We start from the raw sequence: 25,306 nt of genomic DNA on the forward strand, positions 1-25,306 counted from the left end.
GATCAAAATTTACCTAATAACATGCCACCCCCAGTACATCGCGATAGAATTCTCAACAACGCGACTAGCAGTTACAACCTGACGAAATTCCAACCCCATCTAAAGTACTGCACCCTCAATTTGAACTCGAAAACTTCAATCGAATATGTGTGCTACACTTACGAAGTTTGCTGTCTACAAGGATGCTGCGCAGGATATTCAATGAGAAACGTGCAGTCTTGGCAATTTTGGTGAGTTTTGGAACCTTTTTATGTTATTGGTTTGAAATGAAATCGCTATCTATTAACTCAAAGATCTTTACAGGAGTCCCATAGTGTTCTTCGTTGTTCTCGTCTATTTTCTATCGCAGTTCTGCATGGGTGCCGAAAAGAGGAGGAATCATCATCAACAGCAGATGCTACACCAACATAACAGAAGACGTTGTTTCGCTCAGAATATCGTCCCAATGCCCCATCAACCTGTTCGGAACGAGATCGAGAACGTCGATCAATTTTTGGAACAACTGATTCAGGAGTATAGAATTAGTGAGTAGATTTTGTTTCATAAGAATTGGATAACGTTTGGGGCATTCATTAAACAGTACTGGGAATTAATTAAAGGAAGTACGTGTCAAGATGTAATGCCTTATCGCTCCTTTAGTTCTGAACGATAAATATTGCTGAATATCTCAGAGCAATAAAATCCATTACGACATATCAGTTTGTTATTTCGATTTTATTGCTCAGTTAACAATGTCATTATGGAGGACATTATCCCCTTGGGCATAATTCGAAATCACTTCATGGTTATTCGCCATAATGTGAAGAAATTAATAATTTTTATTTAGTAGTAGTAGTAACGAATGAAGTAAGAATCACGTCCTTGGTTATTCATACTGATTACTTTGACAGGAGCTAGGAATTGATAAGAATGTTAGATGGCCTGCAGCAAACTTGGATTTTTTGTTTCATTTTCTGGTTATCAACTTCTACAAAAAAATCAGATTTAGGAGGTATGCCTGTAAGCTTTCTTGAAATTTCATTTTTTAAAGATATTATAGCCTCGATATATCCTTCAGCAACAGACATACTTTTTCAACCATGACTTTTCAGAGTAGTCATCTTGGCTCCAACTTTCGTCAGAAAAGTTGCAGACAGTGACCACATATCTTTCAGGATCACACAAATCCAGATATTTCACAATGATAGATGGAATTATGCCAAGTGTTTTTTTTTTTTTTGGAACTGGTTGTATAGTGCAACAACCTTGTCTATTGGTCAGACAAAGCCTTTTTTTGTGGATAATCCCGTGGACTTATATAAAGACAAGTATTCTCTTATCAGCTTTAAAATGTTCATTTCGTGTATTTTAACATTTGTGAAAACGCGCTCTTTACCATGAATAAATTTCAGAACTTTCAGGACTTTTTTGGCTGATATCCTTTTAATCCTACTGATTGCAATATTCTTATCTACCGTCAAAGTTCTCTTTACCATTGAATATTCGGACCATATGGAACTTGTAGACAATTTTCAGAGATATTGGTGGAGTAAAACAGTTTTCTGCCATCCACTTCCCAAAATTGGTGATACCTGAACTACAACAAAAAAAAAATAATCGCAATATGTCGCTTAGGATTAGGTTGAATCTCTTGGGGTTAAAAAGTTGTAGTTCAGGTTATCACCATCCATCAATTTTACCCTCCCTGTACAATCTGTGACCTAAGATGTTCAAAGCTTGACCAATAGATATATGCTGTACTACAAACAGTCAATCACAATGTCATAGGGCACGTCAACGGCAATTTTATAAATCCAGGTTAAAGTAACTAATGCACAAGTAGACGAAATGTTAAAATCGGACTAGACCAGAAAGCTAGGAATTATATTTTAATTGTAAATCTATCTGATGAAATTTTCAATGGGTTTGATGATGTGACGTTAATTTAAAATTTGTTACTTGGGGGAATTCATCAGTAAAGCTAATTGAAATAAAAACGCACCCTATATTTTTAAAAGTGAACAGCAATTTGACAATAAGGATATCTAAGACAAAGGGAATGATGAAACCTATGTGCCAAATGAAAATTGATTTCTATGTATTAAGGTTTCACCGTATAAGATTTCGACCAAAATATTTTGTTGACAGGATACTCAGATATTGAAAGTCCTGTAGATACCAATGGATGCTCCCTTACTGACCCCAAACATAATGGGCTTCCATGCTATGATGAAGCTTTACTGATGCCCAAGCCACAAAAAGATGGTGCAAACCCAGGAAGTAATGAGAGGATCAGCCAAAATGAAGAATTTTTACCAACATATGAGAGTGCAATAAGTCGATGAGATGAATTGCTTTTAATGTGATAGTTAATTGTAGGAATTTATCCAAGAGATGTGATTAATAGATTGTGAAATATCATATTTGATTATCCAAAACTTTCTAGGTATAACAAAAAATTATTTTCAATGAACATATGAGATATAGAAAATGGACTTCAATACTAGAATTCTTCTATTGTATATTTTTCAAAATTATTCTCTTGAGAGAACTATCATAAAAGAATAAATTTCTTTATTTAATCCTGCCATTACAGTCATAAAGAAAATATACAGATTATATATTTTAAAGTAAAAGTATAAATGGAATCACAAGAAAATACTGAGTTCAACTCACAAAACTAGCCATTTCAATATTTGAAGAGATTTCAAATAAATGTAGATCTTTTACCACTCAATAGTAAGGATGAAGTGTAACTCTATAAAAATCACTTCCAACTTCAATAATACAAATTATACTTCTGAATTTTTTAGTGATTAGAAAATTATGATTCTTCCGAAAAGATAAAATTAATAATCATCAACTTATAAAACCATCGGAAGTACAAATCAGATAGTACCTGAAATTCTTAAGTATACAATTCGAATGAAATTTCTAGGAATCTATATCCTAAGCTAGTAGTGCTTTGATTTCATTGTGCTCAGCTGATTCCAAATAAGATTTGCCGTCAGGAGCCACCCCTTCTTTTTTGGCACCTTTGTCAAGCAAGAGTTTAACACAATCTTTGTGTCCCTCCCATATAGCAGCTAAGATTGGGGTTATACCATGTTTATCAGTTGACTGAAAAAGTGAATAATAGTAAATTAAACTATAACAATGAACATTAATGAATGCTTGAGACACTAGAAAAGAACCTCTTCACAATAATTCAATTATCTTTAATTACGATTTATTGAACACTGATTTCATCAATAGTTCCCTAAGTGGAGGGCTATATCATTTTGCCCTGATACATATATGAATTTTTCGAATTTAGAGCTGGGAATTGTCTCAAACAATAAAATTGAACAAATCCATAGTCAAATTCTGTTCACGATAACTCCCGATCGAGAAACCTAGTCTTGATAGATACAGGGTTGGTTCTAATCTCAAATGCTGCCGTTGACTTCGAAAACGGCAAAATGCTACCAGGGGTTCCGCAGATATGGCTGTTTCGAAATTTTGTTTTCCGTCAAAACGACCTATTTCAATGATCATTTCAAGTTCCGTGCAAAATTTCACGTAGATAGTGAAACCAGTTTCAGAGAAAATTCAAGAAGAATATCCGGTAATCTTGTCGAATCTACAAATGACCTTGAGAGATCATCGAGCATCACGTCCAAAGATTTTTAAGGCGGCCACTCACGAGGCACCCATGGTCGAGCGTTCGGATCATTTTACAGTCGGGCAGCTCGGGACACGGCCGCACGACTGTAAATCAGAGAATGAACTCGACTGCCCGACTGGAATCGCTTGGGTGCCTGGCTTCCAAAGTCTCGAGAAAACGCCTCGTGAGTGGCGGGCATTACTCTGAAGTCACATCGAATTCGTGATGATTATCTAGGTTTATATGCTGAAATTGTACTTTATCTCATCCTATGAAATGGGCGATACTATACAAACTCCTCTTTATTCAACCCTAATTGTGGATCCAGCGTTTATCTTTAGTCACGAAAAAATTCGAGGAGAGAAAGTTTAGTTTCGGTTTTGTGACTCCCTTGGAAAGCATAAAATGGTGCGCGAAAAAAAATCTACTCTAAAACTGTAAAATTTGTGAAACCAATGACCTGCAGCCGAAATTCTACGGATATCAATGGAATTGAAAATAGTAGTGGAGTTTAAGGATAAACTGTGTGCACAATCTTGCAACAAAAACCATGAAAGGACAGTACCGGTGCATGCGCATTCTATGTACACAAATCCACTTGTAGATTCAGCAAGATTACCGAATATCCCAAATATCTAATATTTCTGTTCAGCATATCTGATTCAGTTAAAATTATGCTTGTAGATGTAAAATAACAATTTCAAACTTAATTTCGTTTTGATCGCCTAACCGTAACCATAGAATATTTGAGCAAAATATAAAAAAAAATTATTTCTGTAACTAACTGACAACAATGATGTCACAGTTCATCACATCTTGAATACTTATTTCACAGAGTAATAAACATACAGTTCATCACATACATACATACAGTTCATCACATCTTGAATACTTATTTCACAGAGTAATAAACATACAGTATGTTTATTACTATGCAACTTATGTTTATATAAAGTTCTGTGGTCTCCTAAGGTGCATGAATCAAGGAGTGCTCGAAAGCTCCTGAAGCCAAGTCAGTGCTTTTTCAATTATATTTCAAATAAATTGAGAGCAAATTCACTAAGCATACAAAAATACCACAATATGAATCTTTCGGTACTCACCCTAAAACCATTTAATCAGCTCAACATACCGTGACTAATTATCAAATTACAATTGCAAAAAACTTCCTTGTTATCTTAAATAAATTCCTGAAACTTACATTTACATTTGCTCCTGCAGAAATGAGATATTCTATAACGTCTTTCTGGCCGTAATCTGCAGCGTAGTGAATTGGGGGCCTACCGTCGATTTGTTCATTCAAATTTATAGCCTAAAAATAAAAAAAAATGCTAATATTCTTCTAGTTGTTTCGTCTCATCAACCAAAAACCTTTTTCTCAACGATATCTTTCACTTGATCTAAGTCACCGTTTTTGATTCCCCATACTAATTCGCTCATTTTTGTTTATTTGGACGAATTAAATTGCTATAAAATATCCTCCGGATATATTTGATATTGTACCAGATTGACTGTTTTATTGCAATTAACTGACGTTTACTGTCAGATCTATAGGAGATTAGGAGTTGTCAGCATAGATTTGTATTTTCTATTTCTATGCAAACTTTCTATATTCATTATTCTCATAAGATTTAAATCTATACTTACTGGAGTAAATGAAATAATAAGGAAATAGATTAACATATATATAAAATGGATCTATAAATATGAATTAAAATTATCAAAATCTCTACAATCATTCCAACAAAAAATATAATTCTCTGGGTGACAATGTCAATAATTAACCTCTTTTATAACGATTGTATTGCAATTGAAAACATTGAAAAATAGAAAACAAGAAATTATTGACCAAAAATCACCTGTAAATTTATTTAATCTAATTTTACCCTTTAGTAATAATGGCTTCCGGTCTAGATTCATTTGTGAATCGTATCCTTTAAAATTTAAATATTATAGCATGATGAAGATTCCATTCATTCAATACTTGCTTCCTTAACAATTTTGTAGATACAGTTTCGATTATTACATCAGATGGTAGAAATTTTATAGTAAGTATATACATATAACATAATTTCCCAAATATTTCATTCAAATCTTTTAGGGTACTCTCAAAGGCTTCGATCAAACTATCAACATTATTCTTGACGAATCCCATGAGAGAGTTTATTCAACTTCAACAGGAGTTGAACAAGTTATGCTTGGACTCCATATAATAAGAGGTGATAATGTGTAAGTAAATAACTTAAAATTTTGTTTTTTTCAGTCTCATATATCAATTTTTTCTAGGGCTATAATCGGACTTATAGATGAAGATATTGACAATCGGTTAAACTTTGCAAATATTAAAGCAGAACCTTTGAATGCAGTTGTGCATTAGTTAATAGTGTTTAGTTGTAATTATTTTGGGAATTTTTGTCCTAGTTAAGTCTAATAAATTGCATATTTTCGTATTGAAATTTTTTTGATATTTTCCTTTTTAATTTCTTCGATTTGTCGAAATTTTTTGATACAAATATTTGATTTTTAAGGCATTCGTAAATATGATTGTTATACAATTCTCTAGCTATTAAATTTATCTATCATTTGGTTTTTTCCTTGTATCTGTGTTCTGTTTGCACAGATTATCGATAATAATTGTTATCCGTAATCTGTGTTTCATGTTTCTTTGTGAATAACCTTGAACATGACGTTTAAACCTCAAATATAACCACAATTTATAATTGTTTTATTTTTCTGTTCAAATATATTTTTGAACCTTCATAATAGTTCAAAAATAGTTGGCGTTCAAAACGTTCAAGTAGAAATTAAATAAGGATCGACTCTGATATAAGTATGATATTTATCTGAAACATGTCGAGAATTAGGATTTTGCCAACGAATCCAGAGACGTCAATTCGCCTCTAACGCTAGCAATCCTTTCGAAAAATGTAGATTTCGTTCACGAATCATTCTTTTTAAAATTTTGAATATGTTGATACGGTGTGGAAGACCAAAAAAATCTCACACTAGAATTTTTTTCATTTTGATTCTTGTGGTATGGTTTCTTTTATACATGAAATTTTTCAAGAAGAAAATTCTAACTGAAAATGATGAAAAAGTGGCACATTTAGCAAGAAAATACGAATCTTTTCTAAGTGAATACGAGTCCAAAATGATAGAAGGTTTGGGAGATGAAGGGGAGCCGGCTTATTTAGAAGGAGATGACAAAATTGAAGGAGATGAGTCATTGAAAACTTTTGCTTTGAATACAGTTTTAAGTGATCGAATGCCTTTAGATAGAAAACTAAGGGATCCTAGGAGCCCCAGGTAATAATAAAAACTATATTACCCGAAATTATTGATCTAATGAATTTTTTAGATGCAAAGAGTTCTCTTATGATCCAAAGTTAAAAGCTTCCATTATCATTATATTCTATAATGAACTTTTATCTGTTGTGCTTCGTACTATATGGAGTGTTATTTTACAAACACCCGAACATTTACTTCAAGAAATCATCCTAGTTGATGATAGTAGTACAACAGGTTAGTGTCAATGAACATTTTGTCCAGATTATAAAATATTATATTCTTTTGCAATTGAAAATATTCTGTTTTGTAGAACCTTTAAAGGATCTTCTGGACTATTATCTTTTAACAAGACTGAAAGGAAAAAATGTGAAAGTGGTGCGACTTTCAAGTAGAATGGGGCTGATAAGAGCTCGTTTGCAAGGAGCTAGAGTAGCAACTGGGGATGTTTTAGTATTTCTTGATTCTCATTGTGAGGCCACAGTTAATTGGTTAGAACCCCTCTTGTCAAGGATCGAAGAAGATAAATCAGCTGTATTGGTTCCAATTATTGATGTAATTGAGGCAAACACTTTTGCTTATTCCACAAATGGTATGTTTTTTGTAATTATAATTTACTGAAAACTACAAAAAGTATGATCTATATACTATGGGTTGAAACATACTAATTATACAGTAAACATTATCTGTGCTATGAATATGTTTTGACCATAAGATAATGCAGTCTACAGGTATCAGTAGTTTTTCTATATTTAGCTTTGATCGACTAATTATATGATTGCATTTTTTCTACTGGATATCCACATTGTGCACAAGTGCATTTTTGGATATGATGGGAGGGATCTATAGGGAATTCTATATGTTTGAACCATAGGGAGTAGAAATTGTTCCAAGTTTTACACACAATTGTTTTTTGTAGGTGAAACCAACTTTCAAGTTGGGGGATTCTCTTGGTCAGGTCATTTTACATGGATAGATATTCAAAGTGAAGACGACAAAGATACATTACGACCAGTAAAATCACCTACTATGGCTGGTGGACTTTTTGCAATCGATCGTAACTTTTTCTGGGATATTGGGTCATATGATGAGCAAATGGATGGTTGGGGTGGTGAAAACTTGGAAATGTCTTTCAGGATTTGGCAGTGCGGAGGAAAACTTGAAACAGTAAGATATTCGATCAACTCATGGAAAATAATCTGAATTTTCCTTAGATTAAGATAGGTTATTCAGATGTTTAATTGCCAAACTAATGACAGCAGTATATTCTCCATATTTTTAGAATAAACAAAATGAAACTGCACCAAATACAATCAAATATAATGAATAACAATTTTGATTATAAAATGTTTTCGATCAATTACATAGATAAGTGAAAGAGGGTATAGTCATCTATTTTGTCAGATACTTATCCCTTATTATGGGCAAATTAGAGAAAAATCTAAAAGGGACATCTCTTTCAGGTTTTATATCCAATTAAAATTGTGATTCATTATATTTGATTGTATTTGGTGCAAAATTTCATTTTGTTTTAAAAACATGGTTGTGAACCTATACTAATATTTTCAACAATCATCTCATCTCATCTGTGTGAAAACAGAAAATAATAAATGATAATGTGAAATTGCCAGTATTTTTTCGAAGATTTGAAATAACAGTTGGTACTTTTTTTTTGTTTTAGGTACCATGCTCAAGAGTAGGTCATGTTTTTAGAGACTTTCATCCCTACTCTTTTCCAGACAACAAAGATACACATGGCATAAATACAGCTCGACTAGTAGAGGTTTGGATGGACGATTATAAGCGATTCTTTTACATGTTTGAGCCTTCATTAGAAAATAATCCTGTGATAGGAGACTTAACTCATCGTAAACAACTAAGACAGAAGTTGAGATGTAAAAGTTTTAAGTGGTACTTGGATAATATTTATCCCGAGAAGTTTGTTTTGGATGAGAATGTTTTAGCTTATGGTCAAGTCAAGAACCGAGATGAATACTGCTTGGACGATTTGCAACTTGCAGAAGGTAACTTCACTAATTTTATGATATAATTTACTATTTGATTTGCACTAGTTCTAACCTTTTGAGAGGCCTTATACCGGCTTAGAAGAAAGGGAAAAAACAAAATTTAAACTAGATTTTCAAAACAATATGTTTTGCTATTTTTCAAAAGTGTTCATATTCGTTTTTGTTTTCAGGAAAAGTTGGGCCCCTTGGATTGTATGTATGTCATCCAACATTGGCAATGTCACAGTATTTCTCCTTAAGTTTAAAAGGGGAACTTCGTAAAGAGAATTTTTGTGCAGAAGTACATAATGAACGATCTGTACAGTTGACTGAATGTCATGGACATAAGAGGGACCAGTACTGGGAATTTTTTGCCAATGGCACCATTTATCACCCGTCCACTAAAAAATGTCTCTCTACCTTTGAAGTGGAACCAGGGAAAGGAGTTATAGTGGAAAAATGCAAAAGATCCAAGTACCAGAATTGGAAATTTACAAATTTAAACCAAACAGTCTCAATAAAAAATAAAAAAATATTGGAAGAACCCAATTTTTTGGATTATTGACTTTTTAGGAATTACCTCTGTCTTTTCTTTCAGTGTGCAAAGTATTTATGAGTTTGTAATTATTCAATTCCAGAAGATTGATTTTTTTTCTATGATTCATTGAACTACTTATAAATAGGTTGTATTTCACAGTAATTGGCATATTTGGATTGGGTTTGATTTGGATTTGTTACTTGACTGTACATACATAGCAAACATTATAATTTTCCCAATGTCTGATTGGGAAACAAACCTTTCTTGAAATATTCGAAGCATCACTGGGTAAGTTTAAAAGGAATCAAAATATCGGCATTTCTATTGCACAATGAATTTAAGGTCTTTTTTATATATTTTGTATGTATATACTTTCACTTTTTTTTTTTTGGAACTATTGTTCACTTCGTATGACCTTAAGGTTCACTTTCCTTACTCTTTCCTTCAGAAACTTCACAGTAACCAAAGAAAAATGGCGAGGTAATAAAGCATCAATTTTTTTTTATTCACTGTGATAAGAACAAACTTTGAACTGATATCAAGATTCTTGCTCACTATATAGGACCCTTTTTGTGATTCAAAACAAAAATACTTATTCCTTTAAGAGAATTCTATAGTCAAGAATACAAGGCATCTATCTTACTCTTAAGGAAATAAATATATTAATGTATATGTAGAAACAACTATGAAATGAATATATTTTTAACTCTAAATGTGAAGTGACAACTGTTGACTATTTTTCTGATATCTTCGATAAAATCCAAAACTAACTGTTAACAAGATGTACGTATAAATATATATTTTATATTAATTTATGTGAAATAATATATGTAACTTTAAATCTTTCAAATTGGTGTGTCCCTCCATTTTATCATTTTTCTATATTGTTATACAAGATGTGTTTGAATAAATTAAAAATCTATTTTCATAAGTTGTTCATTTTTATATTGCACATTGGTATTAATCGTTAAACTACAATCTTATGAAATAAGTTTGGAAGACTAGAATGGGTAGGATCTGCCTACTATTTATCACAGGCATCAGTTGATGAGACCATAAGGGATATATTCCCGCTGTGAATATATATCTGAACCCTTGTGATCATGAGGTGGTCCATGAAGTAACTCTGCCATGAAACTTATGTATGTAATAGCAAGTCTCAATGTTTCTATTCGGGAAAGTCTTTTCTCATAAGCGAAAGTGGGAACCTGGAAATAAGAGTGATGATTCAAATTATAAATAATTTAAATGGCAAGAACATAGACGTATCATGGGATAATATGTAAGTCTATGGGTAAGAATTAAGTTTGATATTATTACCTTTCTCCTGAGTTTATCGAATGCTTCATTTAAGTTGAACATTCTTCTTCTCTCCCTTATATTAGCTGCTCTCCTTTGGGCCAATGTGGCGACCCTTCTTCTGGGTTTTTTGGTAGATGTGATACTGTTTGGTCCATTTCTGGCTAGTCTATTTGAAACCATACCTCCACATTGTTGACGAGGCCATACTATCGGAGTTGTTAAATGATAATTTGCTTATGTTATATTGTATTTACATTTTTTTTTTAAATTACCCAAGTCAGAGTTGAAAGCTGCGCTTAAAATATCAGGGTAGTTGGAGAGACCAGCTGAAGGATGGTTTTGACCAGCTACTGCAGCAGCACTGAGACAGTGATGGGGATCCCATAAAGGACCATATCCTGCTGTAATATCTGCTGGAGGATATGAAGGAAAATCCGTGCCCTGATTATGAAAAAAATTTTCTATAAAAATTGAGAATGATAAACTGCTGTTTTCTCGAAAAATTCAAAAAGTTATTTTATAGAACAATAGAAACTCTCAACGTTCAAACTGGTATTTTTTAAACGCGCCCATATGTTTTGAATGTTCTACCATAGTATAAGGAAAGGATAGTAAGCCAACCGCCGTTTGACGGCAAGGAAATAGTCACCAGGGGTCGCTACTTTAGTTGGATTTGGAGAAGTAACTCGATAATAGATGGCACTGAATCATGAGCTATAGATGGTGCAGAAATAATACGATAATTCATTCAGTGGCGTGGTTGAAAAGGGGTCGCATGACAAAACAATTTTTATGTTATTATTAAGTTATCACAAATACACGCCACTGGCGTTAATGCTTATTACAGAGCAGAAAAAATATCAAAATATAGAAATCTTCTGTCCACTCTATTTCAAATATTTTAGTTCTTCAAAATGACACCAATTTTTTCAGAGGGCTCTACTTTACGGACCAATTTTTGACAGTAAAATTCGCGTTAAACGTGAGTACAACTAGATGGCGCTCAACATCAACAAAATCGAAAAAAGCACTACACTGGCTTACTATCCTTTCCTTTATACTATGGTTCTACATAATAAAATTGAGCGAAATAAAAATTTAAGTTTGTAATTCTCTGTAAGAAAATGTTTTCCAAATTTGTTCAAGACATCATTTTACAGTAATTTTTTGTTCTTTAGTGGTCGAAATACCTACATATTGACAATTTTTGGTGTGTTTAAAACGCTACCCAAAAACGTCAGCAAGAATGCCGCAATATTTAATGGCGTCTTTCGGATAAAATGATTTTGCATCATTTTCAAGCATTTCGTGATAATATAGTTTCTTTTCAAAAATACTACAAATATTATAAAAACTTTTATCATCTCATCTGTCAATGGACCAGTTTAGTGATGTTGATAATACTATATTTGACACGATAGAATTAAAATATAGAGCAAAACTGATGAATCAGTGAAAAAATTTTGAAAATCCATCAATAAATGACTGAGAAATAGATTAATTGAATTTACGTATTTTAGCACGGAACGTCTTTGGTCTCCGACTCGTCTGTGACGTCACGCCACTTGCCTGTGATCGCTACACAACAAATTACGTTTAAATACTTAGCCGCGCCAAGGCTCTCGCGCCGTTTGTAGTTGTACAGTGTAGTTTTAACTCGAGTTTTGTTTTTATGTCACCATAATGGAAGAAGGCTTCGTGAAAGGACAAAGTTATTTTCACTCAAAAACTTATTTCAAACCAACTTACACCTTAGTATTTTTATTATCAGAAATAGACAGCTAGTACTGATAGGTACTTACATCAAAATGATGTTCACACACATATGAAGTAGTTTTAGGTCCAATTAAGTCACGCCTCATTAATTTGCACCACTTCTACCTTTGATTCATGTCATTTGGTACATGAAAAAACAATTTATTGGGGTTTTTAATTGTCGTGCTTGCACACATAGGCACAATACAATATTTTTAGGATTTTTTTTTTATTTCAGCCATCGTGTAACGAACAAAACACGACACGAACGGCACAAGTGATTGTACATCAATGAATTCGTAAGCACTCTGCGAATACCAGTCGCCTCGTGTAAGTGGCGTGACGTCACACACTAGACTATGAAATTATTCTTTCAAGCGCAATTTCAAAGTCCCATAACTTTTTCATTTCTAGAGATATTTCAATGATTCTTCCACATTTTTGTTTCATTTTACTTAAATATTTAGAATTAATGCTTAACAAAAAAATGAAAACTAGTCCATTGTCAGTATTGCGAGTGCGACAGAGCCAGTACGGATCTGTCGTTACTACTTTTGTAGGAAAAAGGAAAAAGTATGATTTCCAAGTGTTGTTACTACTTTTGCATAAAATTTTTAATTTCTTCAAAATGTGTTATATGTATATACGCTTGCGACAGGGGCGGATCATGGCTCATATATAGCAAAATAGCGGGTCGAGTGTTTTTTTCATAGAAAGATAGATTTTAGTAGATCATATCATATTCAGTTTCCAAAATTTTTATAGGACACAAACAATTTCAAAAAATTTCACATATTTCATAAATATATATGTAGATTTATTTCATGAGAAAACTCAGGCTCAAGAAAGTATAAGGTGTTGTAAAAAGAAATCTTTTATTTTTGCATGAAGAACAAGCCTTCAATTACCATAGTTAGAAAAATCCAATTTAGGTCAAATATGCGTTCGATAAAAAATGAGGCGATTTTGTTGCGATTCAGCAGTGATTCGAAGTGAAAATTGGGTCCATGTGGTTTTTTGCGTTAACTCGAATGGTATCCATACATCTAGCATCTTATTGAGACCAGCCTTATGCAAATAGTGTTCCAAACGGTTTATTGTGCACTCTTAAGCTCTTGAGCAATCGAAACAGGACTCGGAAATGTCCATGATTTTATCGATATTTTCGACAATTGGCATTCCAGTGCGTGGTACATCTTTGACATCGAAATTACCGGAACTGAATCGACGAAACCAAAATTGCACGTGATTGGCTATTACTGTATGAGGTCCATAAACACTATTTACATTTTCAGCCTCCTGGCTTGTATTTTTGCCTTTATCGAAGAAATTGCCACTTTTCGAACACTTCGAATCACTAGGATGATGTTTCTTTTTTTATTTTTTTTTTTTAATACTTATAAATAATATGTTATATAAACATGTATGCAACTGGCTGGAAGACTGTGGTCGATAGCCATTTGATTTATCAATAAATTTAATTTCTCTCTCTCTAGCAGTCTAAAAGATTTTCTTGGGTGTTCTGCAGTGAAAAATTCCATTGTATTGACTTGGTTAATTATTCGCTTTTAGGATTTGCGTATAAGTTCCTTCAGTTAGAGATTCATTTTCACTTAGGCACACATTTATCATATTTTTAAAACATTTTTTTTGCTGTGAAAAGATATTGAGCTACTAAGTCTATTAATAATACACAACATACTTCATTTTATGTATCAATCAAGTTTTTCAGTGATTTCCAAAAAAATTGAGTGGTGGAATTTCATTCATTTTCAGATATCGGGATATCAAAATCAATTGGGATTGATGATGTTGATAATGTTTTCCTGAATTAAACTGACATCATTTTTTTATACCGCTTTATCAGCGGGTACGAAACCGCGGACGCCAGACCGTGGTCAAAGCGTGCACCACCGCTATGTGCCTTGGAGAAATTTTCTGACAATTCTCGTTGTGCTCAAGATGATCTGTTTCTGTGAGCTAGATATCACATAATGATCTAGGCCGAGTCTCCGAGTGTTCTCAGGTAAGTGCCCTTCTATCAGCTCATTCCCCGAGATAATCAGCGGTAGTACATAGACTTACAGATTTCAGTTTGTGTATTTCACGGAGTTGGAAGGCCAGTTCAGAGTATTTGCTAATTTTCTCCGAGTACGCTTTTGCCAAGTTGTCAACCACACTGAAATCCAGCAGCAAACATGTCTTCTTTTCCCTGTCGAAGATGGCGACATACGGTCTGTTATGTGCCACTCCTCTGTCGGTAACAAGCGTGGCGTCCCAATAAAATTGTATAAAATTATGTATGTATGTATATTTATGTATTTTTTATGAAACTGCGTCTTTTGAAGCGATCCACGAATCAATCCAGTTTTTTACTTCTTCATAAGACCGGAAGTGCTGGTCAGCCAGGTCGTGTACCATTGATCGAAACAAGTGATGGTCCGAGGGAGCAAAGTCTGGATAATATGACGGGTGGGGTAGGACTTCCCATTTCAACGTTTCCAAGTAGGTATTGACACCTTCGCTACATGGGATCGAGCATTGGCATGCTGTGAAATCACTTTATCATGTCTCTCGTTCTATTGCGGCCATTTGTCTTTCAATGCTCGACTCAAACACATTAATTGCGTTCGATAATGATAGCCTGTGATTGTTTCAGTCGGTTTTAACAACTCATAATAGGCTACGCCGAGCTGGTCCCACCAAATAATTAGCATGACCTTGGAACCGTGAATATTCGGTTTGGCCGCCGTCGTGGAAGCATGTCCGGGTTATCCCCATCATTTTCTGCGCTTGGGATATCCTAAGAAACCCATTTTTCGTCTCCAATCACAATGCGATGCTGAAATCCCTTCTGTCTTTGCCTTGCAAGCAGCTGTTCACAAGCAAAAAACGCCGTTCAATATCTCTCGGCTTCATCTCATACGGCATCCAATTTCCCTGTTTCTGAATCATTTCCATGATATTCGGGCGTTTTGAAATGGCTTGTTGCGTCACTCCCAATCATCCTGCATTTGACACGAGTCTTGATCAAGTAATGCCTCCAATTATGCATCTTCTCTCTTCCACGCTATGCTGGTCTTCGACGTAAAAATCACCGTACTTGAAGCGTTGAAGCCACTCTCGATACCTTCTTTCACTAATAGCGGCCTCACCATAGTTATTTGAGGGCATTCGATGGGCCTCAGCCGCAGATTTCTTCATATTGAAACAGAAATTTAAAACCTTCCACAAATGACGAGAATTTGGCTCGTGAACTGACCTGTTTAATCGAGAATAACTTTATGATGCAGACACAAATCGACTAATATTTCGATGGTGTTATGTTTACAAATACCTAAACTTATTGTATGACATTAACTATCTATTTATTTCGAAGCAAAGTTGTACACTTAAATTAAGGTAATTTTTTTGGATATTCTCTTTGAACTCTCTATGGTTCTGCATGAAATTTTGCACGAAACTGAAAATTATTATTTCACTGTATTTCACATCTAATAATAATATTTCATTAGGATCGAAGTTTTGAAAAACACATTTTTCTCGGCCATATTAACGGAATTGCCGATTAACGAAAAAAGTGGCATTCGAGATCTGAACCTACTCGGAAAATTCCAAGATTAGAGGCCTTTTCATTCGAGAGTTATCGTATTGACGGGCGGACGGATGGACGAAATCGAATTTCGGAACTAATTCTTCATCTGTACGTTGAACTTGATGTGAAATTTTTAATTTTTTTTAGAAGTTTCATGTCAATGCAAATTCAAGTTTATCGAACCATAGTAAATTCAAGCGGAATATCGAAAAAAATATTCAATATTTCAGTGACAACCGAGAGAAAGATTCCCCTCGATTTTTTTAAGTTATCTGGTAACTGCCTGCCTGATGAACATAATATATAATTCATAATCAGTCAATCTGTTTTTACCGTTTGAGGTTTATTGGCTGACAATTTTGAGGTAAAAAAATTCAGCAAAATAGGTATAATATCCCCATGTTTTTTAGAAGACTTGCGAAAAAACTGTTACCAATATCAGTGCCTTTACTCACATTGCTAGGATCCCAAGCAGGAGGATCATTAGAAAACGACATTTTCATCGATAACAGCTGAATTTCACACCTTATTCACTCAAACAGTTTTTACTTATACCAAAACTACCGATGTTCACCTACTAAGCTCAACTGAACACTGGCCTTTTCTCTTTCTGGAATCGTAGATTTTTGAATCTTAGGGTTGCCATTGGTTGAGGATTTATAATAGGGGTGTATTCCGGGGATTCCAACCCCCTCACGGCACCAATAGGGTGTCGAAAGCATGTTGCAGGATGTAGAGACGAAAATGAACCTTATTTTAAATGTTTTTAGGGGATATAATGGAATTCGGGAATATTATTGACTTTCAACACTCGTTCTGCGTGGAGGTGATTTATGATGAGGAAACTGTATAGTTTTAAAATTGCTTCTGATTATTTGAAACGAGAGCAAAAAACACAATTTACATTTTGTATCGATTATGATGTTTATTGAAGCAGTGATGCCGGCACTCCCTCACAATGACCACAATGATGCGGTCAAATGGAAATTATAAGATTTAATTTTTTTCTCAATACCTTCATCCTGACGTAAATATTTAATGAAAGGACACACACATCACACTTTATTAGGGAAAGGGGTCTCCTTCAAATTGGCTGAATTTTTAATTTTATAGTCCAAGTCATTTCAATAAAAAATTCAATAGGCAAAAGTTTTTCTAAAGGCTTGTTTTGACTCTAGATGCTCCTGAAAACTCTCATTTGTTCTCCATTATTAAACAATACAAAACATTATCCTGGATAATCATCACTATTCTGAGTACCTAATCAAGATGTGAACAGTCATAGACTATCATACACATAGGAGTGACAGGATTGGCAGTACCAGTACCTATATTCTCAGAATATAATAGAATAGAATTAACGGCCATTATAAAAGCATTAAATGAATGCCGAATCGACCATCGATACACAAATGTCATCAAAAATATATACAACGCCACAACAACTATCAACCTCCACTCCCAGACAAAGAAAATTAAAATAGGAAGAGGCGTAAGACAAGGTGATACTTTATCACCCAAACTATTCATCACTGTCCTAGAGTATGCGCTCAAAAGGTTGGAATGGGAAAACAAGGGCATCAGTATCGATGGGGAAAGACTCAGTCATCTTAGATTCGCCGACGATATCGTACTCATCTCTGACAATCTAAGAGAAGCCGCTATTATGATCCAAGAACTAAAAAACGCAATACAGGTGGTCGGACTGAGGATAAATCTCGAAAAAACAAAGATGATGACCAATCTAGTCCCTAATAAGCTATTAAGTGTAGACAACAATAAGATAGAAATGGTCCATAGTTACATACATCTGGGGCATGAAGTGAGGATTGGTAGAAACAACCAAACAGCAGAACTGCTCAGAAGAGCAACTTTAGGATGGGCAGCATATGGCAAACTTCGTGATGTCTTCAAGAGCGATATTCCAACCAAGCTGAAGAGAGAGGATTTCAACATGTGTGTTCTACCCGTTCTAACCTACGGTGACATTAACCCTGACCAAAGCATCGGCACGAAAACTGCAGAAAGCGCAGCGCAGGATGGAACGATCGATGCTGGGAATAAGTCTAAGAGACAGAATTCGAAACGAGGAGATTCGCAGAAGGACGGGTGTGGATGATGTTTTGGATAGAGTGACGAGAGCTAAGTGGAGGTGGGCAGGACATGTTGCAAGATCTAACGACGGAAGGTGGACGAGGAAAATTCTGGAATGGCGACCAAGAGCAGACAAACGAAGCCGAGGCCGACCTCCAACCAGATGGACCGATGGCTTGAAAAGAATCCACACCAATTGGATGGAAGCCGCACAGAACAGAGAAAGATGGAAATGCCTTGGGGAGGCCTATGCCCAGCAGTGGACGGTTTAGGATTGAACGATGATGATGATATTCTCAGTGAGGTAATGGAAGTGGGAATACCACAGGGAACAGTTTTGGGTCTAATTTTATTTCTCATTTAGGTATATCAACAGTATGTGCTTCATCAGGGGGTTTGGGCGTCATCTTAACTCATACTTGGACGATACATCACTCATATTCATAGGTAATACTTGGAGGAAAGCATTTGATAAGTCATAAAAAGGGCTAAAATCATCACCTTCGTCCTATTGCAGAAGAACCAGTCGAGTCAAAACACCATCCGCATCTATGAAAAAGACTGTTTAAATTCAATAAATAGTAACTGTACCGTCAAAGAGAAGACGAGAATGATCAAGTATATCTTGGAGTAATAGTGGATCAGCATTCGAGATGGGGTGATCATTTAAGCTAGGTATGTTGTGAGGCGACTCATAGATTTAAGCAGGAAAGAGAAACATCCTCGTGTATAAAAATCTAACCACCGTATACTTATCACTATCGTGCGGAGTCTGTAATGAGATACTGCCTAGAATGGTGCTTTCAACAATTCCCTGAATATCCTCCATACAAAACAAAATACACTTTCGAAAACATTATTCAAAAAACTATATTGTATCCTCCGGAAAGTTTATGTGAAAAAACTCAATTATAAGAGATAACAGATATTTCATTCTTATCATGTTTAGTATGTCAAGTGACACAGAAGAAGAAAGAAAAATAGAATAAAAAAATAGCACATCTCTTTGTGTGACTTTTTTCAAAATAGTCTTGAACCGTGATAAATTCATACTTAGGAAGTTAAGTCTACCATATTCTTTTGAAAAAAATTACACAGAGAGATGTGCTTTTTATCATCGTCCTGAACTTTTCAATATCCCGACAATCAGCTTGAAAAATACTTCATATTTCAGTAAAGAATAATACTGAAATTGTCAACAATTCAGTGAGTGGAATTGGAAGTTGACGAGATCCTAATTTTTCATCTTCACCTTTGTCTTTCGTTTGTTGTTGAGTTTTTTCCCTATTTTTCGCTCAAGAGTTTAATTGACTGAAATCTAATATTTGTTTAGATATTGTAGCAGATATTTATTTAATCCATAGGCGTAATGAGGGGCGGTTATTGGGGACATAACCCCCCGATTGATTAGAAGATATAAAAAAAATTGCAGTTCAAAAGAAAATTATAAAAAAATTGAAAAATTTTGCTTTTACAAAGTGAGTCAACTCTAGTTATGATTTAATCTATGATCTGCCAACTTCGACTTTTATATTTAATCTTTGAATACCTTGAATACTGGATGGAAGTCACAACACAATTAAGATACGGTTCGTCCATCTTCACGCGAAGGGTAGGTAATTATTAATAGAGTGCAGAGAATTGTATTCGAAGAAGAAATTAATTTGCTTTGATATAGTTGATACGATAAATCTCAAACGGATCAGATTTGTCACAGAAATATTGAGTTTTTCTTCTCTAATACTCATTTCATATAAAAAAAACCTCAACTCCGTCGGAAATAATATTAGGTAATTTGTTTGGATATTCCTTTTGAAGCCAACATATCGATAGTTGGCGATATTTCTATACTTGGCAGCATGTAGGCTAATTTTTGCTTTTCCATAGGTGAGAAGAGGAGGTAGTAAGTTATTCAAAAATTAAAAAAAATGCGAATGCGTAATTTTCGTGGAGTTCAACACCAATTTCAGCCGATTCATATACTTAACTCAGTATCAAGCTTATTTCATTCGATTGATCTGAAATTCATAACGTGGAATATTATCAAAAATTGCATGGATATAGGTAAACTGATTTTCAACCGGTTTGATCTAATGAGGAAGGACATGCAAGAAAGATTTATTTGATCAACATTGGATAAACTGACATTTGAGTGAATTCAGGTAATATTGGAACTGCTGATATTTTAGAAAATATTTTCAAAGTTCAACATCAAGTGACCTTCAATGTTTGCTTCAATTAATTCAGTCAACTCTTTCCCTATTGTAAACCACCGTATCAAGCTGCTGCAGTTCGTCTGATCTCTGAAAAATACCCAGCATAACAATAACCTAATATTCAATCGAACTGAACATCAAAGGTTGACGAGAGAGGTTGATCTAGGAAAAATTCGGAGATTTCTAATGATATTTGAGCGGATTTGGGGATTACTGATATTACGGAAAATATTGACCTCCAAATGTTACCCGATTTGGAGAGATTAGAGAGGGTTGGAATTAGGGGCAAATGCTTGGAGTTATTCAAGGATTATCATTTTGGGAACTACCAAAGCGAAATAATCAGTGAGAGGCAAAAGATTGATATTGAAATACCTCAGGGTACAGTACTGGGACTAGTGATGGTGTTCCTCATTTATGTCAATGAAATGTTTTTTATAGATATTGACGGTGCAGAGATTTTGCCATTCCCAGTCGAAATGGTAATGTTGATTGGATTCGACCTTAGACTATACATCAGATACTTATAATATCTAAGGATTCGACTAGGGATTAATTAAGCCAAGTAGCTTGACATTTTAACCAACTACTTGACTTGAAAATTAAGCTCGTGAAAAATTACAAACTTGACTTGATTTTGGGTATTTATTGCTTGACTTGATATCAAGCTACCTAATATTACTTGAGCTTGATATGCACGCGTCGCACGGCATATATTTCTGCAATTTAGTGTGCGCTTAGACTAAATAAGGGGATTCTTCGAACGCCGACAGCATTCGCCAGTGTGACTTTATTAACAGTTTTCTCACATTTCTATGAAATCTATTGGTAGATTTTGGTAGTTTCATAAATATATTTCTAAACTTTGCCAAAATGGCCAAGAATTTCTCATCAACGTCAGCATCTTCAGCTCCTGTTGAAAGACAATTTTCCAGAGCTGCACTTACAGTTATGAAAACCTGCAGTAGATTAGGCGACAAATCTATAAATATGCCTCATGTGTCTTAGATCCTGGATGGAAAATTATGAAATCAAACAAAACCTGGGGGTTTCTCAATATTAGGAACTTTTTTTCATTATTTTTTATTTATTTTGATTTATAGTGATTTAATTTATTTTTATATTTCAAAATAGTTGATATTTTCGGTTCTATTTTACAATAAGTTAAGTGAATAAAAGTGTTTTTTGCAAGGTTCCTTCTCATTTCATCATTTTTTTATTGATGTGACACTACACAATGAAATTGCTAAAAATCAAGTAGATTGATATGATTCAAGTACTTGATAAATAAATACTCTTGGCTTGAAATCAAGTCAAGATCAAACCAAGTAGCTTGAAAATCAAGCCAAGCCATGAATCTCTAGATTCGACACTTGGGATGAAGTGCGTATAGAGGAGCTGATACTATGGAGTACTTGCAGAGATAGCTGAGTGAAAACATGAAAAAAACAAAATGTTTCACATTCTCTTTTTCCAGAATGGATTCGACAGATGAAGTGCGTAGAGCAGCCAACAACTGTATGGAGTGCTTTCAGAGATAGCTGAGTGAAAATAATTTGAGCCTCAACATGAAAAAACAAAACATGAAAAAACAGGCCAGCCACAATTTACTTGAATGTACACTCTATATTTCTGATATTCTGACAATTTGAATACGATATGGATTATTCTCAAGTAAATTCAAAAGTTTCTCTTTGTAAAGGTATATGAAATTTTTCATTGCGACATCTTAGTAAACTATTGTTTATACATATGTAGTGTCGGCGATTGTGGAAACAAGATAATGACAAGCTTTCTCAATTTGACATCAGACACGAATATAATAACTGCGGATATTGTTCAACCCAGATCACAGATGTCTTATTTAATGAATAAAACAAACAATAGACAAAGCATGGAGCTCTTGACATTGACCGCTTTCCAGTGCTCATGCAAAATTTTGTAAGTATGATTCACGCAATATTCCAATTTGATATCATAGTGATTCTGAAGGAGACATTTATATGAGTAGGCATCCTTCCATTTAAATCAACACTTTTCTCCAATTAAATGTAATATTTTTCCTCTCAAGCGATTTTTCTATATTTATAATGTAGCACCACAAAACGAAGCAGTTGAATACGTTTCTCTTGTAATATTCTATCTTGAATATTCCAGAGTTTCTCTATGGGATTTAAATCCGGGTTTCGAGCTGGCCATATCCTGGTAACGATATCGACTTCCTCCAGATAATTTCTCACAACTCGAGTGGTGTGAGGCTTGGCATCATCTTGCATCAACAAAAATCCTTGCACTATATTTGGCGCAAATGGCATTACATGTGGTTTTAAAATATCCATAGGAATAAAACGGTTGTGACTAACATGAAATCTTTCGCCAATTCTTCCATATCTCCAACCTTCCTCAAACAATATTGTAATGAGCACATTCTTCGAGTCTAAGATTTGGTTTTTCCCATTGCATATTATTTGTTGAAAAAATAATTCGAGAGTTTTCGGGGTCTGCACCAGGAAAATCAACCATCATTGATTGGTATGCTTAGTTTAAACGTGGTGAAATGAGCACCGAAGACGGCGAACGCAGTGGACGCCCAAAAGAGGCTGTCACCGACGAAAAAATAAAAAAGTTAACAAGTTAATTTTGAATGACCTTAAACTGAAGTGGCTGAGATAGCAAACATTGTGAAGATATCATCTGAACGTGTACATTATGATGTACGCGTTCAGATGATATCTTCACAATGTTTGCTATCTCAATAATTCGTGAATTATATGTAATTCACGAATATTTGTACATGAGAAAGCTGTGTGCAGAATGGGTGCCGTGCGAGCTCACAATCGATCAAGAGCAACATCGTGTCAATGATTCTGAGCAGTGTTTGAAGCTGTTTAAGTGCAATAAACCTGTATTTTTGCTTCGATATGTGACAATGGATGAAACATGACTCCATCATTTCACTCCGTAGTCCAATCGGCAGTCAGCTGAGTGAACTGCACACGATGAACCGAATCCATAGCGAGGAAAAATGCAACAGTCAGCTGCCAAGATTATAGCATCAGTATTCTGGGATGCGCAAGGTATAATCTTCATTGATTACCTCCAAAAGGGCCAGACCATCAACAGCAATTATTATATAGCCTTATTGAATTGTTTGAATGATGAAATCTCTAAAAAACCGTCCCATTTGAAGAAAAAAAGGTGCTGTTTCATCAAGACAACGCTCCGTGTCACAAATCAATGAAAACAATGGCAAAATTGCATGAATTGGTCTTCGAATTGCTTTTGCATCCACCGTATTCGCCAGATCTGACCCCCAGCGACTTTTTCCTGTTCTCAGACCTCAAAAGAATGTTCGCTGGAAAAAAATTTAGCGTAAATGAAGAAGTAATCGCCAAAACTGAGACCTATTTTGAAGCGAAAGACAAATCGTACAACAAAAGTGGTATCGAAAAGTTGGAAGATCGCTATAATCGCTGTTTCGAATATTGCCAAAAAAAATGTGTTTTACTATGGTAGATCGGAGACTTTCCAATTGGTCTGTTAATTGTGACACAGAGTATTTGTAAAATAGTGGGTTTTATATGGTTTTCACACTAACATTCAGGAGAAAATTACCTGTCATAAAAAAACACGTCCAAACCGGACAAGTAGTTTTGACGAAAATTTATCTTAAACTTATGCCTGATGATACAGTGATGCGTTAATTAATTGGCGAAGTTTACTTTTATCATTTACTGCAATTAGAGTTCGATTATAATAATTATCTTCTTATGTTCAAAATTGGCCAAATGTTACAAAATAATCTCCTAAACAGTTTAAACGAACAATATCGCCATATGTTTTCTGACTGCTCCTGACGTAAACAATTATAATTCCTCGCGATATGGAGCTTATTTGAACGATTAGCCATGGCCAGCAGTCATATTAAGAAAATCAGGGCTAATATCAAAACAACCCCTCTTGTTTCACGCTTGTTAGGGGCTCAACGCCGCACGTGTCTGAGGACAAAGGGGATGATTTGCCCAATATTGTGACTGCAGACACTTGCGTTACAGTTTTCATTAAATATAATATCACTATGTGTTCGAACCTCGATTTCTCTTATTTGCGATGAGGGATTCTGCTTTAAGGCGTCCCCCAATTGTGATTATGACGTTATTTATTCAATTTTGGCTTCTGCGATTTGATATGGAGAAATGTGAAGTTAATTGTGTTTAATTGAATCTAGGATAGATATTCGAATTCTGTTTGATCTCCAAAATATGCAGTCAAGAGAATATTGGACAAATATTAGGATAATTTGAAAAGCCCATTCAAAGAGATTTTCTACATTTTTGGGTGAATTTTTACAAAACCGATCTCTCGTATTTTCCACTTTTTTATTGTTTATTATTAGTATTACTATAATTTTCGAATGATTCTTGATGGTTTTCAATGATGGCAAACAAGTATTTTAATATACAGGGATTATCCGAAAATAACACCGAAAAAATGTGAGGGGTGGTTCTTTGATGAAAATCAAGATGAGTATTTGGTAAAAATTTTTTGAAGAACTTCCCCCGAAAAGTAACACCCTTCCGAAGATTAACAAAATAATGTTTCAATAAATATTATAATTGTATTATCGATATTCGACAGGTTTTTGTTCATTGTTTGTTCACTATTGTTTTAGCTGTAAAAGTCTTAGCCAAGTACAATCATAATTTGTGTGGCTATTGTTCAATAAAATGCTATTTAGCATGAGCTTCCGATAAATTTATGTTTTTCTCGTAACAGCTCTAGTTTTCGAAAAAACTTGCAGAGATAAAAATTTTAGTGAATAAATTGGGCTTTCAAGACATGTTTTTTTGAACCGAGATTTTCAAAAATTCAAAACAATTGTAAAAAAAA

General features: G+C 34.4%; 5 protein-coding genes across 5 annotated transcripts; 3 read left to right on the forward strand and 2 right to left on the reverse strand.

Moving 5' to 3' along the window:
* Positions 1-21: 21 nt before the first annotated feature.
* LOC123674659 lies at positions 22-2,400 on the forward strand. The gene is made up of 3 exons (XM_045609611.1): positions 22-230; positions 304-524; positions 2,128-2,400. The coding sequence occupies exons 1-3, from the start codon at positions 22-24 to the stop codon at positions 2,322-2,324; spliced, it is 627 nt and encodes a 208-aa protein (XP_045465567.1). The 3' UTR covers positions 2,325-2,400.
* Positions 2,401-2,538: 138 nt separating this feature from the next.
* Positions 2,539-5,164, reverse strand: LOC123675502 (myotrophin). Its single transcript, XM_045610863.1, has 3 exons — positions 4,997-5,164; positions 4,827-4,937; positions 2,539-3,099 (listed from the first exon to the last, which is right to left on the reverse strand). The coding sequence occupies exons 1-3, from the start codon at positions 5,063-5,065 to the stop codon at positions 2,929-2,931; spliced, it is 351 nt and encodes a 116-aa protein (XP_045466819.1). The 5' UTR covers positions 5,066-5,164; the 3' UTR covers positions 2,539-2,928.
* A 155-nt stretch (positions 5,165-5,319) lies between these two features.
* LOC123675504 (U6 snRNA-associated Sm-like protein LSm8) lies at positions 5,320-6,075 on the forward strand. Its single transcript, XM_045610864.1, has 4 exons — positions 5,320-5,554; positions 5,633-5,673; positions 5,727-5,854; positions 5,912-6,075. The coding sequence occupies exons 1-4, from the start codon at positions 5,524-5,526 to the stop codon at positions 6,000-6,002; spliced, it is 291 nt and encodes a 96-aa protein (XP_045466820.1). The 5' UTR covers positions 5,320-5,523; the 3' UTR covers positions 6,003-6,075.
* Positions 6,076-6,297: 222 nt separating this feature from the next.
* LOC123675499 (polypeptide N-acetylgalactosaminyltransferase 1-like) lies at positions 6,298-10,385 on the forward strand. The gene is made up of 6 exons (XM_045610859.1): positions 6,298-6,931; positions 6,984-7,147; positions 7,224-7,502; positions 7,830-8,077; positions 8,592-8,934; positions 9,108-10,385. The coding sequence occupies exons 1-6, from the start codon at positions 6,594-6,596 to the stop codon at positions 9,479-9,481; spliced, it is 1,746 nt and encodes a 581-aa protein (XP_045466815.1). The 5' UTR covers positions 6,298-6,593; the 3' UTR covers positions 9,482-10,385.
* On the reverse strand, positions 9,811-16,694 carry LOC123675501 (protein Fer3-like). Its single transcript, XM_045610862.1, has 4 exons — positions 16,562-16,694; positions 11,029-11,197; positions 10,775-10,962; positions 9,811-10,662 (listed from the first exon to the last, which is right to left on the reverse strand). The coding sequence occupies exons 1-4, from the start codon at positions 16,607-16,609 to the stop codon at positions 10,495-10,497; spliced, it is 573 nt and encodes a 190-aa protein (XP_045466818.1). The 5' UTR covers positions 16,610-16,694; the 3' UTR covers positions 9,811-10,494.
* Between the last annotated feature and the right edge of the window lie 8,612 nt (positions 16,695-25,306).

Source organism: Harmonia axyridis, chromosome 3, assembly GCF_914767665.1.
Source record: "Harmonia axyridis chromosome 3, icHarAxyr1.1, whole genome shotgun sequence".
In the NCBI taxonomy this organism is placed as follows: Eukaryota; Metazoa; Arthropoda; class Insecta; order Coleoptera; family Coccinellidae; genus Harmonia; species Harmonia axyridis.

Bases quoted from the DNA above. Each gene is read 5' to 3' on its own strand.
- LOC123674659 (XM_045609611.1), top strand. From the start codon at position 22: ATGCCACCCCCAGTACATCGCGATAGAATTCTCAACAACGCGACTAGC. The intron at 231-303 runs GTGAGTTTTGGA...AGATCTTTACAG, and splicing joins GTGCAGTCTTGGCAATTTTG to GAGTCCCATAGTGTTCTTCG. The intron at 525-2,127 runs GTGAGTAGATTT...TTTTGTTGACAG, and splicing joins GATTCAGGAGTATAGAATTA to GATACTCAGATATTGAAAGT.
- LOC123675502 (XM_045610863.1), bottom strand. From the start codon at position 5,065: ATGAGCGAATTAGTATGGGGAATCAAAAACGGTGACTTAGATCAAGTG. The intron at 4,938-4,996 runs GTTTTTGGTTGA...TTTTATTTTTAG, and splicing joins AAGATATCGTTGAGAAAAAG to GCTATAAATTTGAATGAACA. The intron at 3,100-4,826 runs GTAAGTTTCAGG...TCACTTTTTCAG, and splicing joins CTGCAGGAGCAAATGTAAAT to TCAACTGATAAACATGGTAT.
- LOC123675504 (XM_045610864.1), top strand. From the start codon at position 5,524: ATGGCTTCCGGTCTAGATTCATTTGTGAATC. The intron at 5,674-5,726 runs GTAAGTATATAC...CAAATCTTTTAG, and splicing joins CAGATGGTAGAAATTTTATA to GGTACTCTCAAAGGCTTCGA. The intron at 5,855-5,911 runs GTAAGTAAATAA...AATTTTTTCTAG, and splicing joins ATAATAAGAGGTGATAATGT to GGCTATAATCGGACTTATAG.
- LOC123675499 (XM_045610859.1), top strand. From the start codon at position 6,594: ATGTTGATACGGTGTGGAAGACCAAAAAAATCTCACACTAGAATTTTT. The intron at 7,148-7,223 runs GTTAGTGTCAAT...TCTGTTTTGTAG, and splicing joins TGATGATAGTAGTACAACAG to AACCTTTAAAGGATCTTCTG. The intron at 8,935-9,107 runs GTAACTTCACTA...TTTTGTTTTCAG, and splicing joins CGATTTGCAACTTGCAGAAG to GAAAAGTTGGGCCCCTTGGA.
- LOC123675501 (XM_045610862.1), bottom strand. From the start codon at position 16,609: ATGAAAATGTCGTTTTCTAATGATCCTCCTGCTTGGGATCCTAGCAAT. The intron at 10,963-11,028 runs GTAATTTAAAAA...CAACTCCGATAG, and splicing joins AGCTTTCAACTCTGACTTGG to TATGGCCTCGTCAACAATGT. The intron at 10,663-10,774 runs GTAATAATATCA...TCTTATTTCCAG, and splicing joins TCGATAAACTCAGGAGAAAG to GTTCCCACTTTCGCTTATGA.